At 41.5% G+C, this 17,290-nt stretch overlaps 1 protein-coding gene across 8 annotated transcripts in view; it reads right to left on the reverse strand.

Moving 5' to 3' along the window:
• Positions 1–293: 293 nt before the first annotated feature.
• The window catches only part of DPF3 (double PHD fingers 3), a 414,904-nt gene continuing 397,907 nt past the window's right edge, over positions 294–17,290 (reverse strand). For 7 of the 8 annotated variants that reach the window (XM_086937070.1, XM_086937067.1, XM_086937065.1 and 4 more), the window contains 3 exons: positions 10,540–10,652; positions 6,625–6,706; positions 295–1,125 (listed from right to left, as the gene is read on the reverse strand). In XM_086937070.1, coding sequence (XP_086793196.1) covers positions 1,052–1,125; positions 6,625–6,706; positions 10,540–10,652 — 269 coding nt within the window. In that variant the 3' untranslated portion in view covers positions 295–1,051. Of the gene's footprint in view, positions 1,126–6,624; positions 6,707–10,539; positions 10,653–17,290 lie in introns of all 8 variants that reach the window. The other variant, XM_086937071.1, reaches the window with a different exon arrangement.

Below are 17,290 nucleotides of genomic sequence, written 5' to 3' on the forward strand. Positions count from 1 at the left end.
GTAATTTAGGCCCCAACCCTTCCTTGTTAAAAACATATACTGAATACAGCATGTCTCGAAGAGACAGTGCAAGCGCTGCATAGGCGAGACATAAAAAGGAAGTTGGAAGTGTACAGTTAAGGACAGATTTTTAGAAACACAAATTGCTGCATGGAGGAGAAGCTATGGTGCAAGAGTATTCTCAGCTAAAATCTATATGTAAACAAGCGCATTACATGGAAGAGCTACAAACGATGCATCACAAATGAAAGCTGTATACTTGGTGGGTGAGCAAATTAACACAACTAGGACATGCAAGATGAAATATTACTTTATTATCATACCATTTAGTCTTTTCTCTACAATTTAAATCACGTCATTGTAGTTTAGACTTGCAAATGAAACCAAAAATCTGTGATACATTTATCAGGCAAACAAAACATACAAAACATGTGCAAAAATGACCATGTGTTGTTAACAAAAACAAAACACTCATTACCATTTCTGACCTCATAACATAAAAACAATGAACATAGTAAACGGATCAGTCTTGTGAAGGCTTCCGGGACAAAGATTATCCAGTTCTATGGCATGCATGGTCCCATACACTTCCAGAAGTCCATCTCTTGTTCTTTGATTTTCTTGCTGCTGACTTGCCATAGAAAACAAGCATCCAAGGGACTCCAGACAAAGTATCAAAGAATAGGACATACTGCTATCCTTTGCAGTAATCACATATTTGGAACTTTCCATTGTCTTCTAAGAATGAAGGTCCCATAACTGAGAGATAACAATGTGGACAGAGTCCACGATGACACACAACACAAAACTGGCTAGGAATTGTTACTTTTTCTGGACAGTCAACATTGCTGAAGAACAGATAAATGGAAGTTCGGAGATATGACTTTGGATATTAAAATAAAAATCTTCTAGCAAAATGCCTCTGATTCCAGGCATAGAGAAATCTTGATAACTGCACCGCTTCTTCTTCATATCCCTGTTTTTTCAAACTGTGAAGGAAGCATTTGTTCGAAGTCCATAGCATAAGGCGGTATCAAAACCTGTGGAAGACTTAAGGTGTCTCAGCGAATGTGGTGGCTTTCTCGTTTGGCTCGTCGTCAAGGCACAAATGACAACTCCAACTTCCTGCAAAAGGATGAGACATTTGCATTAATTTCACCCATTTGCAATGTCTAAAACAGCACACAAAGGATTTCCCATCCGGGTCTCACACATTCAACAGTTCACTCCTGGTTTGTAATCAGTCCATTTTCTCACCATAACAACAATTTAAAACGTATTATTTTGTGGGAAGCGTCAAACAACAAAAAATCTGAGCGCTGTATCTTTACGTACAATAAAGACACTCACATCCATTATTTACTGTATATAAATGTGAACTTGTACATGAATCACATGGTGCTGCTTTAAGTTTTTAGATAAAGTCAAATTTGTTAAACAGGTGCTAATACTTTTATATTGCTTTGGGTGCTTACACTTACTCGTAGACACCGAACAATGGCTTAACCTACAGTAGGAAATCCCCCGTGTGGAGATAATCTTGGACACCAAAGATGTCTCTTTTTTCTCACTCGGATTGTCTGGTTTTGATCTCAATGGAAGAACAATGATTGAGGTTAAGGATCTGTGTTGGACCTAGAGAGGTTCACCAGGTTTCTCCATCTTGTTGTGTCCCATCTCAAATCTATTCTGACTACTCCTTAGACACCACAATTGCGCAGCCTGCTCGTAGATCACAACAGCCCATGCTTGACGCAGTGAAAGTCCCATACACTGCTCAATTCTGCATCCAGTGATGCTAGAGAGCCCTGGTGTCTTCAATGGGACGAAGCAGACTTCTTTGGCACTACAAAACTTAGGAGCCAATCACCGTCCACAAAGTCTCTCCATAACCAACCACTGACTAGCTAGTTTAAATCTTTAGTCACTATATGAAATAAATGAAAAAGCAGCTATGTAGCGAATAGAAGATAATTCGCACAGCCTAACAAGACAATCCACCAATAAATCTACATGGACCTCCATGCTTCAGTGGTTGGCACCTCTATTCCTGCTAAACTGGACTATGCCAAATGCACAGTGTTACAAACACAGATCCCAGATAAATTACCACTGTTTTCGAACAGTAGGAAGTTTACATTGAATGCAGATCACAGGAGCCAGTAACAAGCTGAAGGTGCTTTTGGTCACCTAAAGCCCTGATGCTGATATGCATTTATGAAGCACAACAGTTATCTAAAAGAGGATGTTTTGACCTCAAGTCAATAAAAAGAGAAATGTCTTCAGCCTTTACGGAATTTTGATTAGCTTCTGAGCAAAGATGAATTGGGAAGAGAGTTCCACAACTTTGGAGCCAAATAAAAAAAAGTCTCTAGTACCCACATGAACATGGATAATGAAGGAGCTGACCTCAGGGCTCATTGAGAAATATACCGGCTGGTTTTAGTCTGTAGAACTAGCAGTCCTTGCTTGCGGTACAAAGGGGATTGTTTTTCAGGCAGCCAATAAAGGGCTCTTCCAGACTCTGATACTGAACAGAGAGATTGTGGATGAGTTGAAGGTGTTTCTGGGATTTCCTGGGAAGACCATGTAAAGGGAGTTGCCGTAATCTAAGCATGATAAAAATTAATGTCTGTACCATTGCATGGTTGTGATCCATCGGACAGAGAATAAGAATTTTACAAATCATGTGCAAGTAATCAAAACAGGGTCTATCTGATAGTGTTAATTTGTTTCTCAAAAGAGAAAGCTGTATTATTATAACTTTATTTCAAACTTTAAGATCATAAAAGTACATTGCCATAAAAAACATTTACCTAATATCAATTTAATTTTCGTCCTTAAGTAAAAGCCAGTGCATATATACATTTACAAATAATTCAATTGGCAATGGATTCTGGGTCACCATAAACATTGTGCAAAAAGATTAATATCCGATTAAGAGCATTACATCTTCTGCTTTAGGATACTTGGGTCTTGATTTGAAATCTCTATTTTCTACAAAAGGGTTAGTAACAAATTTAAATCGTTACATGTTCTGTTTTAGGGTGCTTAGATTTGAGTCTCAAGAGTTTGAACTGGCAATGTTAATCATGAAGTGGATCTGTTGCAGCCAAATTAAATTTTCTATTTTGTACCAGGATTTTCTTGTTTCTTAAGAGAAATGTTCCTATAGAGAAGATATCAGAGATCTTCATTTTAGTGCAAATTCGCTATAAAGTGCTATGTAATATTAAACACACCTTCTACTGGATAAGCTGTACTTACAATTACGTCTATTTCTTTTGCAATCATCTTTGATGCTGGGGCTGCTACAAGTTCTGATGGGCACCAATTGGGATTCCAGGTGATCGAGGCAGAGCAAAAAAATAGTAGCTCTGTTTAGTCATTTCATTTATAAAAATTCCTGCTCATTGAATGGGCTACTGTTGATGACACACGTCAAAGCATTGCCAACATGTCCAAATAAGAGACAACAATGTAGGTGTTGTCTCCATAATACATTAATAATAAACCAAGGTCCGGATCTGGTTAGCGAAGAGAGATAAGTAAATATTAAATAATTTGGGGCTGAGTGCTAAGCCATGTGGAAGACTACATGTTAGTGATCTGTGTTGGGAACAGAAAGGTGGTAAAATCACTTTTGCACCCAGTGACTCACTTTTGTGCTTTCCCTCAAATGCCAACAGAGGGACCTTTCTGGCAGAGAAAAGTATGAGACAGTGTTGTAGACTGCACTAAGGACAAGAGTTTGTCCAGCAGCAACAGCATAGACCAGCTTCAGTACAGCCATGTAGACAAAAGCCCACTTGGCAAGCATCCAAGATATCTTTGGAATCTATGAAAGTGGAGAGCTGGGTCAGGAGTTGACTTAATTTTCCAATTCTTACTAGGGAACGGAAGTAATGAAATAGGTCAGTAGTTGCACATCATTTGTGGGTCTTCCATAAGTTTCTACAAAAGAGGGGGGACGTGTGAAGAAAGTATTTCAGCCTTTTTTTGAAGATATATGGCACAGCTTGAGGAGCTGATGAGCAAGCAGCTTCTTAGCCAAAATATATGCTTGAGAGGGATGCGTGGAAGAGGCTGATGGAGAATATGTGCTTAACCACGGTATCTAATTGTAACAGGCCAAAAAATTATAGTAAGGCTTGACCAGATGTATGTTGGAGGGACATTCCTTCACCATTTTGAGGGGGTCCTCGTTTTTTTGGTCTCGCCTAGCGTTGCAGCGCGCATGCGCTTTTCGCTCTGCGAGACATATTGTTAATGAGATTTCAGAAGGGGACTTGAAGCCCCGCCCCTCATTTTCATTGGATGGCGTGATCGTTTATGGTAAACGGTGGCCTCCCATTGAAAATGAGGCTTCTTTGTTTGCTTCACGGCTGTTGTTAAGCACTTTCTTATCTAAAGGAAGCGTTTTATATAAACAAGATGTGCAGCAAAGGATCCAGTCCGAATGGGCCGTCCCAAAAGGAGCCAGGGCGGTAACAAAGCTTATGGGGCCAGACACTGCGGCTTCCTCCATTCAGAGGGAGAAAAAAAAACATCTGAGCTTTTTCGGATATCTGTGTGTTTGTGTTTACAGCACTCCAGAAACATGTGTTCTGCACCCCCTGTAGCCAGCAGCCCGAGGACGACGAGAGGTCATGTGTACGGCAGGGGCAGCAACACGAAACTGCACTTTATTCTGCAGATCGTGTCCGTCCCGTACTGCTATTGCTACTGTCAATCAGCGCGACCTGCCACAGTACGGGACACTTTACCACCTGACGGGGTGTCCTCTGAAATGAAACTGAATATAGGGGGTGTGTGAGGACATGTAGAATGTATGTCTGTGTGTGTCAGAATCAAATGGTTCTTCTTCCTCAGAATGAACGCTTAATGCTTTTTAAATGCAGATACGAAGCTCAATGTAAAAGGACTGGACTTTTATGATAAACCGTCTGTTCCACACCACTAGGGGCACTAACCCACAACAAACCCTCAGATTGCAATCCCTGTTGGAGAGAATTACTGAGAGCCAGCTGCATTTCTCATACCTCGAAGAATCCCAGTACAATCTAATTGCATTTCAAAAGTCGACATCCTTCATTCCTTCCTTCCTGGGCAATGCAGCCGCTTTGTATAATAGGGTGAATTCCAAATGGCTGCACACCAACAAGTGTGCGTATGAATAAGTTATTAGAAGTTTGAACAAACCTGGGTTTGGAAGTGATGACGTTGGCAAAACCGCAGAAGGAGGGATTGGGAAGAGGGAGGATCGTTTCTTAAAATGACTTCCTCACCCGCCTTCGTTTGGCTAGTTTTGCTTTTCGTTAGCCCCTACAATTGAACACTCTTTCTTTGTCTACAGTCACATTTTCTTTAATACACCCTTTATGCCATTCGTTTGTTTTAACAAGGAGGTCTAATTATGTACTTTAAACTGCAATCTTTCGTTGTGAAGTGTGGCGAGAAAGGCAGATCTGGTTGCTTGTGGTAATCCACATAGCTTTTAAGCAAAAGCTGGTCATGATAGAAAACGGCTAAGTTCGCTATGTTCCTTATAGGACTTTACCGTTTTGTTACGTGATATTTGTTGTCAATATTACAGATATTTCTGCAGATTTAGGAAAACTAAATGTCCTGTCAGGCAGCAGCTCCGCCCACCTCCACCCTCTTCTATGCGTGCACTCCCTCACCCTCCTCCAACAAACTCACTCTTCACTCTCTCCTCTGCCACGCCCATCGAGCTGCCCGGTCTGCGCCAGCCTGCACCTCTCTGGAAACAGGGTGCCTTCTGAACCCCCTCCACCAGTAGGGACCCTGTGTGTGCCACCTCTCGGCTACAGAACTCCTCCCCTACGTCCTCCTCTCTATGCCTTGTAGAGGTCCCATGTGGATACTAGGCAAACAAGCTAACATCTGGTCTACTGCTTGGTGGCCCAGACTCCTGCCTCCAGCCTATTGGCATTGTAAATGAGAATGCCTTGTATTTATGTTTTAAAAGCCAAAACATAAATAGAAGGCATTGTCATGCCAATAGCTCAAAATCGTGTGTATGCAAGAACTATTGCATTACAAATGCTTGTTTGTTAAAGGACTGGGCAATTCTTCGAGCTTGGAACAGATGTGTGGGTTGTGGAGGGTTGGAAGAGACTGATTTATGAGCTTGAGCACCTTATCTACCTGTACATTCCATGAGACCTTTCCGATTGGTCAAAAGCATTTGAAAAGGATGCTGGGGATTTAGAGACCTTCTGTACCAACCTATTCTCAGTATAAAAAAAGATACCATCTGGGTACACTCATTTAAGATCCATCAAGCATTTACTGTTGTCAATGTCCACTTAATTCTTATATGTGTTTAAATTATGTAATATTTTGTAAACTGTCAACGTGGCTGATACAAATATTCTATTCTAAAATTATAGCCATTCAATTAAGGCTTCTCCGGTGTCACATACGCAGTGGTTCACGATCATATTAAATCATCAGTTCCATTCTCATATTCTCAGACTAGAAACTTGAAGAGAGAGTTCACTGACAAAACTGCAGAAGCATCATCACAGCAGGAAAGTGAATCTGAATATTTTAGAACATCTGGTCCTCCATAGGGTGAATAGATGCCCATGCTTTTACCTTCTGGTGGTTCAGACATTGGTGGGTCCAGACAATACATGTGGTATCCACGGTCGCAATCATCACAAAATAGCAGCTTTTCCTGAAATCAGAAGAAGGAGATTATAAAGTTAAGACCAGCTCGGAAAAACCACACAGACTACAGAATTCTGCATGCTAATACAATCCCATTAATCAGGGTCACAAGAGAGTAAAGTACAATGCAAGTAGTCTACAGTAATATTTGTAATCCAGACTCAAAACGTGGTCAATCCATACCAAGAGGAGCCAGCCTGAAAGCTTTTTTGATGATATATGGCTTGTCCCTCCACACCACTGCAGTGAAGATGGAATGGAAGGGGAGAAGAAACTGAGCGTGTGGGTTACAGATTGCATTAGGGACCTGGTTTCTCACACTTCACTGTCGGCTGCACTTTTATTGGCTCTTGCTGTGTTAGAGCAGCAGCAGTGGAACCAGCGGCTCGCCTGCTATTCCAGACACAACATTCCATTTCTGGGTCTGCTTTTTCGCTAACATTAAGTTGTCAGACTAATCACAATACTAAACGCTCATCAACATCAGCGTTGTGTAGCTCCTTACTTTCCAGAATGGAGCTGATGTTCATCCCAGGTTATGGTCTCTGTTCTACCTCCATGCAGTAAGCCTAAGGGTTCCTCTTATGAACTCTTTCGTGCTGGCGTAGTTTTAAGACACATCACCTTCCCCCTGTACTACAGGCTGGATTACTAATCCACACTTTAATTCTGAATTGGGTTGTACATTTCTGGCAAGTAACTTAACCCAGGAAACTGCTGTAAAATAATAGATAATGGAGTACAGCTTATAACTCTTCATCCTTTCTTCAAAAACAGTTAGCAACCAGCATCATTAAATTCTTTGTAAAATGGACTTAAATGAACTGGTCAATTGAAAATAATCCAAATCCAATGACATGTATTGAAAAATATTGGGATCCAAAAAATGGGCTCAAAACTTAATTGTTCTCAATAGGGTAAGTGTAAAACAGCAGGTACAACTTAACACCGGGTACAGACAGTACACTCAACATCACCAAAAGTGAAAAGAAATTAGTGATAAATAGAACTTTTGTACAATGGACTTTATAAAAATACATTAGTACTCATCTAACATACTACAACTGTAACTGCTGCCTGTTTTTTTAAGTGCAGATGGCTATTTCGTTGAACTAAATGGCACTTATTAAATGTAAAATGTTTCCTAGACATAAAGCATTCAGGAATACCCCCATGCCACAAAGATTGGCAGGGCCATAGGAGTAGGTTTGTCATGTTCTCACCAAGTAAGGCCTACACCGTTATCAAATGCGAAGCAAGATTATTTTATATTGAAACATGTACAATTGAGGTTTTTGATTAGCACAGATTCTGAACTGGATTCATTTAAATTCAAAGTGCGCTCAGAATGGATGGCTGAGGAAAATTAAACATTGTGAAACTATGTGCCTTGGAGCACACAATTTGGTCAAGTGGGTTAGTAGGGACAGGAGGGGGCATATTGTGCACCAGCGAAGCTGCTCCTGGGGTAACATTTCTTCAGGAGAGACATGTGAAGTGCAGCACGGCTTCAAACAGACATGTTATATCGCTATGTTTGATCTTCAGTTTTGGTAGAAGCATTCCAAGTAGAAAAACCCACTTTGAAATCTTTAGTTTAGGTACATCTTCTACTGTGCTTCAGCAATTCTGCTTTATTAAAACTGCATTATGGACTGAGAGGTGCAGTGCCTGGCTTACTTGGGTCTGATCTTTGTGAGTCCGCCCGTCCCCATGGGACAAAGACCAAGGCAGAGCCGGATATCGGGCTTGATCCGGGCTTGAGCTTTGCTTGGTTTGCCTACCTTTCAATGTAGCTCGCCGGTTGAGAGTGGATTGCAAGGCTCAAACATCTTAAAAACACTTGTGTAGTTTTAGTTACATTAAATGTGCATTTTACTGATTATGTTATCTGGGTGTTGTGGTTAGTTCCACAACAATTCAACCCTCACAAATCTGCATGTTATACAATTCTTACAGTTCTTAGACGATTTAAAGATGTCCGAGTTGTAATGTGCAGTCTTCCCAAATGGTTCTAAATGGGTTAAGAGCCAGCTGGACTTTCATTTATGGACACAGGAAAAGTTAAACCTCCCTCTTCAAAATAAATATGCAACCTCTCCCTCAATTTAATTTGGATGGGTCTGCATCCTAATTTCCCAAAGATTTAGATGGTAAAAGGAATATCAGACAAAGAGATTCATGCCTTTAAACTGATAGTTTGAGTAGAACACTGCAAACATGTAGAAGAGTAATATAATTGTAAAACGATACAATTGACTATTTTGCAAATTATAATTTTTAACCTTTTACCTACAAATATTCGGAATGAGAAAAATATAAATGCAATTGCAAAAGATTGACTTGTAAAGTTTTAGCATTTTGGTTTCAATGAAAGTATATGTAATGGTGTGCCTTTTCTGTCCACAGTCAGCCGATACGGATTATAATGGCCGTACAGCTTCACCTGTGCCAAGAAATGTATTTTGGTGGAAGTCTTTAGGCTGTAAAATAGCAAGAGACTGCAACTGTCTATTTCATCGTGGATGGCACTGTGCTAATCCTATGCTTAAAAAGTCTGCTAGGAAAACAGACATTTGCGGTGAGTGTAAGTGTGCTGTGGGGTGCTTGAAATAATGGAGCAGCTCTCTACCTTATCGTAGGAACTACCCAGAGATCCCTGCTTCCTTTTTTGCATAATTTATGCAGCTTGAAAGAGTTTGGTCTTGACTTATACTGAGTCCTCCCTTGAGCCTAGGCAAAGCTACACCTCTCTGAACAAAACATGTGTCAGGGGTTGCGTTTACTCATTCCAGTCCAAAGCGGTAATACTATCCCTGGAGTGATAAAAGGCTTTTGTCATTTTTCAGCTCAGCGTGGAAGGCGGTGGCTAATCCTATGTTTAAGGACTTTGCTGTAAAAATGGCAATATGCTTTGTCACCTTGTATTATGGCATAGATTGCACTGTGCTAATTCTAAGCTTATAAACTCTGCTAGAAAAACAGACATTTGAGGTGTGCAGATTTGGCGTATCAGTGGTGTTGAAGGGTGATCCATACAAAGGAGCTGCTCTTCATCTATTTATTTTTGTTTAAATAGAAAATGTGAACCCTGATCAATGGCACAAAATACTGTGAGTGTTATAGCAGTTAATGTCAAATTTTCAACGTACAGGAAAATAGGGATTTGAATTTGTTATTACTGGATGTCCTCAACTGCTTTAAGCCTCAATTGTATGCTTGATTAAAGCAACTTTTCCAAAGATATCAATGTCTTTGTTCTTCTTTCCTTTATGGCACGGCTGGCGTCTGAGACCAATACAGATATGTCCTATAGTCTGTGTGTAGGGCTATTACAATGTCCAACAAATGGGGTCAATGCTTACTGTTCTTAACCTTTTCAAGAAAGAATTTCTAAGAACCAACCTGGGAGTATTTGAGAAATGCAGGAACAATGGCATATTTACAGAGAAACTATAATTTAAGTGTATGTGCAAGTAAAAGAACATGGTCAATCATAGGGCTTCCGAGTTGAGAGAAATAAGGCCACATCAAGAGACACAAGCGCTTATATCGTTACTGTACATGATCCGCACTCAGCAAACAAGGACCACTAAAATCATGTGTATGGCTATCAGACTTTCTGCACAATTTCTGCTTAATAAACATGACCTACCTATGCACACAACTTATGTTTTTGTCATCAATTACAAGTCTTTATAATACTACCAGAAAAAGTCTTGGCGGCGCAATGTAGTGCTTTCAGAAATGTTCTTACCTATAATCTTACCAGTTTAGACATAGAAGACTGATCAAATATCACATCCAGGAGGCGCAAAATATGGATAAATTAATACTCACATCATTCTCGGATGTCCCGCAGAGGCTGCAGGATTTGCACTCAATGCATTGCCACTGGTAGGTTTTGACTGCTTCGGTCATATTCGCTGTGAACTGCAAACATGTTGGGTGACCTGAGAAAAACAGAGACGCATTGTTTATTTCCTCTCTACGTTAGCAATCCAGAAACACATGGACATGTAGATACATCACAACAGGAACCACAACTAATTAAGACAAAAGAGGAAAAGCAGGCATTAACCCTTTCGCTGCTGGGTAGAAAACTCTACCTCCCCATCCACCAGCTTAATAGGCAAAGCAGTTATGTTCAGAGCTCGTTAACAAAACCCAAGTAAAATTTGAATGGAAATGGAAGTATTGCTCAATTGTCAAATTTGATTTGAATATAGAATGTGGGTTAAGGTTGCAACTTCAAGTCACAGGTTACGTGTAGTTCCCACAAATTAACAATTTCACCGAAAATGAAAGAAAGTTGGTTCTGGGTTTGTCTTTTTAAAAATACTTTATTTTGTGGCTCTTTTTTGGCAGGAGATTTTTTAATAGCTCTGCATCGCTGAAGTTGGGCACATAAATCAAATAACACAGCTAGTCTCAGCACCCAGAGAAACGAAATCAGCCATAAACCAAAACAGAGGAAAGCTCTGCATCGGACACGTCTATTTGGAAAGAGAATGCATCAGTGTATTATTTCCCCCTGTCTACTTGCTTGTCCATTCCTGCTTTGTCAAGCACACAGTAACAGAGTTGCACCAGGGCTAGAGGTTCTCAGGTTGCATTTGTTGAGCTTTCTTCTGGAAGATAAATCAAAACATGGCAAAAAGGAAAAGCAGGTGTACTATACAAACAATTATTCCTTTATCAATATGTAAACCCTCAAAAAGCAACTTACCAGCGTTTTCCAAAAATAGAGCTCGTGTTCAGGAATAAAATAAGACAAATTAGGGAGAAGGTCTGCAGCTCTTTTCATTCTGCAATAGTTTATGATCTTTTTGTAGTCAGTGAAAAGAACTCTGAAGTTACAAGCAGAGAGGACATTTGGTCTCTGAAATGTGCATAGATCATAAATGCACACTGACCTTTGTCATCTTGAAATAAAGTGTTTTTGTTCTATTGTTGTTTCTTGATTGTCACAGCATATCCCACTAGGTTACAAACTGTGGACTTTGCTAAATCAACAGTTACATTTTTAACAATCAGAATACCGTTGTGTAAAACTTTCTTAGAATAGCTACTCAAGAACATCTGAAAGTATGTGAGCACAAATGTACAGTGGTCTACTAATAATCCAAGGATAGCACAGTTATTCTAATTTTTTAAAGCACCAGCACCTATTTCCTAAACTCCAAAGTAACAGAATATGGTTTTGGACTTACAAAATAAGAACTACAATATTCAGAATAGGAACCCGGTTTCAAGGCAGATCATTAATTCTGCTTTAATCTAGTAAAGATCTTTCCCTATTTCAATTAAGGGATTTATAAACGGTGGAATGTCCTATGGACATCTTTACCGAATGGCAAAGATACTTGCACATCGAAGCTGAATTTCGGACTGAATGTACGAACAGCCACAAACAAAAGGTATATTCACATTTGGCATACAAATCACCACCCTGAATACGGTCTAAGATTTAACTAAGTCCATGGTAGATGCAACTCTCTAAACAGGATAGAAATGAAGAAGGAACACACCCAGATTTGTTTAGGGTGTGGAAACATGGATTTCTCAAGAGTTGAAAATATAGTCTTGGAAGATGTCGTCCGGTATCAATGTCGATGATCAAGCCATGCTTCTCCAACCTCGACGATCTCCGATGGTTTTCTTGGAGCGGAGAGAGGTACAAGCCGGACAGTCTTTGGCCTTTTGTTCACGTGAGAGGCAGAGGTTATACACCTCATGTAGTTCAGCGTGTGGAAACTTCGATCCACACTGAGGAAATTTTTTGAATGGAGTCCTTTCCATGAGCCATGAAGGCCTGACGGCGCCCGAAGGCCTATTTCGACAACCAGAACCGAAGTAGAAGTTTGTAGAGATGCGCGCCGAAAACGGAAACACGATCGAGACAATACCAAAGAATTTGATATGGATTGCGCGTCGAAAAATAATTTGGTAATAATACCGAACTGGAACGTGTGGAACACATCCGAGCCCGATGGCGGGAAAAAACTATCTGAAGTTGGAGTCTCACTGTAAGTTTCTAAGCTCTTCTTTTTTATACTTAAAGCAATTAATATTGCTTTGTAAAAGATTGGTTTCACATGTCCTTTATCCTCCCAAACACAAATTTAACTACTCCTGCAAACGAAAGTAACCAGAGGATTTCGGTACCTGTAGACTGTGACATGGATTTGTCCCACACTTTGAGCTGTGGTCATTTCGAAATGGTTGGACGTAGTATTAGGTTAGGTGCTCGTAGGTGGTGGGGGGGGGGGGGGGGGTTGCCTGCAGTGAACCTTGCTGATGCTCTGTCACGGTAATGGATCTGGAAGGGTGGTGTGCACTTCCCTATAGTAAACAAGAAATTGAAGCGGGTAAGCCTCAGACTTGAGAAATATGTTGAAGAAACCTATAATAAAAGGACTAAATTTTGACTACATCTGTGGAGTTTTGAATACGCCTATCGGGCATTTGCAGTGCACTCAAGTCTGAGGCTTACCCGCTTCAATATCTTGTTTAGTATTTACCCACGTGGTCCCAGGACAGACCGCTAATTGAGTGCACGCTGAACATCTGAAATTGTCAAAAAATGGCACAAACAGTATTGAAAAAGGAGTGCGCTTGGATCTTTCAAGTTATTCACTTCCCTATAGTAGCCATGGAATGATGGAAAAGAGCTCTCATTGGAGATTATCTGCTCTCACTGAGGGAAGTATAACCCCAGTCTTACGAAGAGATATGTTGGGTGGTTGGCGGAAGGAAGGGTGGCTCACTGCTTATTGGCAAAGGTGCAAGACTCTAGTGTATTGTCATAAATGTCCAACCCCAGTGTACTGGTTTATCTGCTCTGGTACTGGCATTTCTGAAAGGGCTGCTATATATGGAGTTGATGTATAGGTGTGGTGGACAGTGTTTTGGATGCTGCGCAGGTTTGAGAAGAAACACCATTATTTACTGCTTTTGTAGGACACCGGTAGTCTTTTGCTGTATCCATGAAATTTTAGATTTTTGTTGCCAGCATTTATCCCACTGAGGGCTAAATAGTTGTTATGCATCAAACTGAAGTCCAATAGGTGTTGCTGACCTTTTGGATGGAACCTGGGTCATGCCAAGCATTAGATCATAAGAGGATGCTAGTTTTGCACTGCTTGAAGGCATTTTCTGCCGCATCAAGAGTGCACCGGAGGCTTCCTTTGTAGGTTACCTTCCCTTCTACAGTTTCCTTTATCCTCTTTGTATGCATTTTGGAACTTTTGCAATTTCTGCTGGGTGACCTCATATTTTTTGCATTTTGCTGAACCCTGTATTTATTTGGCCACAGAACCCTGTGCACTTTACACCTGCTAACCAAAAGGTCAGGGGCCTGTTCGCCCCCTTTCAACTTGATGAAATTGGCATACATCTGTGGCATTTTTAACTTACTTGTAAGTACCTAGTATATGGTACCAAGATATAGCCAAGGTATGAACGTTAAGTGTCACAAGTGGACTGCAGCACCCATTGTGCCATCCACTATAGTGACAATGTGAACATGTTTTACGGCCTGGCTGTGCAGATTAAAACTGCAAATTCGACCTCTCAAAACAACCCCTACTGACGGACCTAAAGCTCTCCTTTTAAATATTTATAGGTTACCTCTGAATAAGATTTATTATCCAAAGGTTTAATGTTGAATGTGTCCTTAGTGAAAAGGCAGTAAAAGCAAATATTGACTGTTGCATGGATGGCTGGGATCGATACATTGAATACTAAAACTGTATTTCAGGAATGGGACTAGCTGGAAAATTAATTAAGCAACGGCCTTTAATAGTTATTGAGAATCTAATTTAATGGCGGTCAGATCTTTTATGGATATTAGAGAAAAGTAACTTTGAGCAAGTTACCTTTGCTCTAACTGATGTCCCTGAGAGCTAAATCTACATTTTGCTCTCCCACATCTCCCAGCTAGCAATTACCAAATAAAGAGGTGTGAATGAATTGTGAAATTGCTCCGAGGAGCAAACATAGGCTGACCTCAATAAGCAGAGAAGATACTTTTGAACCTGACTACTGACCAGTGTAGACTGGAGGGATCCTCTTTATCATTGAAGTGTTAAGTCCTACTTGAATGTCACATCCTGCTTGACAGGTCTGCTGGGGTTTTTCATATATTTACAACAAGGGGTGGTGAGGGACAGAGTCTCTGAATTAAGCAGAAAGCTCTCACCCAGTCAAGAGATCAGGGCTAGATCCAACACCGTTTTTTAGCTCACTGCACCATCCCAGTTTCAGAACCTGGCTGTATGCAAATTAGTCTGTTCCTGTCCCAGTGCATGATGGGAACAGGGCAAACCAAACTACAAAAGCCAATTCTTACACTGGGAAGGAAACAAGCTCCCGGGGACCGGTTTCTGGCATTACAGCCGTCTTCGGCCCGGTTTGCTTGAATCCTGATGGTGCAATGAGCAAGGGTCTCACATCTGAGAATACCCTTCCACGCTTAGGGTGGACAAAAATATTTACAACAAGGGGTGGTGAGGGACAGAGTCTCTGAATTAAGCAGAAAGCTCTCACCCAGTCAAGAGATCAGGGCTAGATCCAACACCGTTTTTTAGCTCACTGCACCATCCCAGTTTCAGAACCTGGCTGTATGCAAATTAGTCTGTTCCTGTCCCAGTGCATGATGGGAACAGGGCAAACCAAACTACAAAAGCCAATTCTTACACTGGGAAGGAAACAAGCTCCCGGGGACCGGTTTCTGGCATTACAGCCGTCTTCGGCCCGGTTTGCTTGAATCCTGATGGTGCAATGAGCAAGGGTCTCACATCTGAGAATACCCTTCCACGCTTAGGGTGGACAAAAATATTTACAACAAGGGGTGGTGAGGGACAGAGTCTCTGAATTAAGCAGAAAGCTCTCACCCAGTCAAGAGATCAGGGCTAGATCCAACACCGTTTTTTAGCTCACTGCACCATCCCAGTTTCAGAACCTGGCTGTATGCAAATTAGTCTGTTCCTGTCCCAGTGCATGATGGGAACAGGGCAAACCAAACTACAAAAGCCAATTCTTACACTGGGAAGGAAACAAGCTCCCGGGGACCGGTTTCTGGCATTACAGCCGTCTTCGGCCCGGTTTGCTTGAATCCTGATGGTGCAATGAGCAAGGGTCTCACATCTGAGAATACCCTTCCACGCTTAGGGTGGACAAAAATATTTACAACAAGGGGTGGTGAGGGACAGAGTCTCTGAATTAAGCAGAAAGCTCTCACCCAGTCAAGAGATCAGGGCTAGATCCAACACCGTTTTTTAGCTCACTGCACCATCCCAGTTTCAGAACCTGGCTGTATGCAAATTAGTCTGTTCCTGTCCCAGTGCATGATGGGAACAGGGCAAACCAAACTACAAAAGCCAATTCTTACACTGGGATGCACTGGGCCAGGGCCAGGGACAGACTGATTTGCACATAGCCAGGTTCTGAGCTGGGATGGGGCAGTGAGATAAATAACGGTGATGGATCAAGCCCTGATCTTTGGACTGGGTAAGAGTGGTCTGTTTAACTCAGACACTCTGTTCATCACCACCCCCTTTTTGTAAATCGTTTTTGGCCACTATAGGTGTGGCAGGGTATACTCAGACATGAGTCCCTTTCTCACTGCTCCATCAGGATTCAAGCAAGCCGGGCCGAAGAAGGCTGAAATGCCAGAAACCGGTCCCCGGTAGCTTGTCTCCTTTCTGGTGAAGAATTGGCTTGGTAGTTTAGTCTGCCCTGTTCCCATGATGCACTGGGCCAGGGACAGACTGATTTGCACATAGCCAGGTTCTGAGCTGGGATGGGGCAGTGAGATAAATAACGGTGATGGATCAAGCCCTGATCTTTGGACTGGGTAAGAGTGGTCTGTTTAACTCAGACACTCTGTTCATCACCACCCCCTTTTTGTAAGGGGTTTTTCATATGACGCTTGGGGCGCACTTCAAAGAAGCCTCTCCTGACACAGTCAAATGTTAGTAGACACTTCGAAACAGTCCTTCTTTTGTCCCCTCCAGCCAGTCGAACCCTATTAACAAGGGACCTCTTTTATATATAACTGTAACACAACATATTTGCCAAGGCCTGCTGGGTTTACATAGAACACTTGGGATGCAGTTCAAAGGTGGGAAACTGAAAGCCAAGACAATTTATGTTTATGTACCGTCTGGTAGAACAAAGCAGAGCTTTCAGCAAACAGACTCGGGTCTCTGAGTTTATTAGAGTGCAAGGACTGACTAAAACTGAATTTTAGTGTTAGATGTGGAAGGACACTAGGATTACCACAGTACACACCCCTCACACACAGTCCTCAAACCCATGTTTATTGTGGCCGAACACTGCCATCTTGAAAATGCCCAAAGTGGATAGGGTTAGGTCCATGAACTTTGACCCCAGTAGTTAGGGCGTCCCAAAAGGTCCTTCTTTCCTACTAGCTCATGCCAGGAATAAATGTGGCACGTCGACGCACCCACTTCAGAAAAAAGAAGCTAAGAAGAGGACTGAACCTGCTGCAACCTAAGAGTCCTGGAGAGCTGGATCTGCTCTCACTCTCTTATACCCAGGACAAATATGTGCACTTCAATGGTGA

This window comes from Lissotriton vulgaris, chromosome 9, assembly GCF_964263255.1.
Source record: "Lissotriton vulgaris chromosome 9, aLisVul1.2, whole genome shotgun sequence".
NCBI lineage: Eukaryota > Metazoa > Chordata > Amphibia > Caudata > Salamandridae > Lissotriton > Lissotriton vulgaris.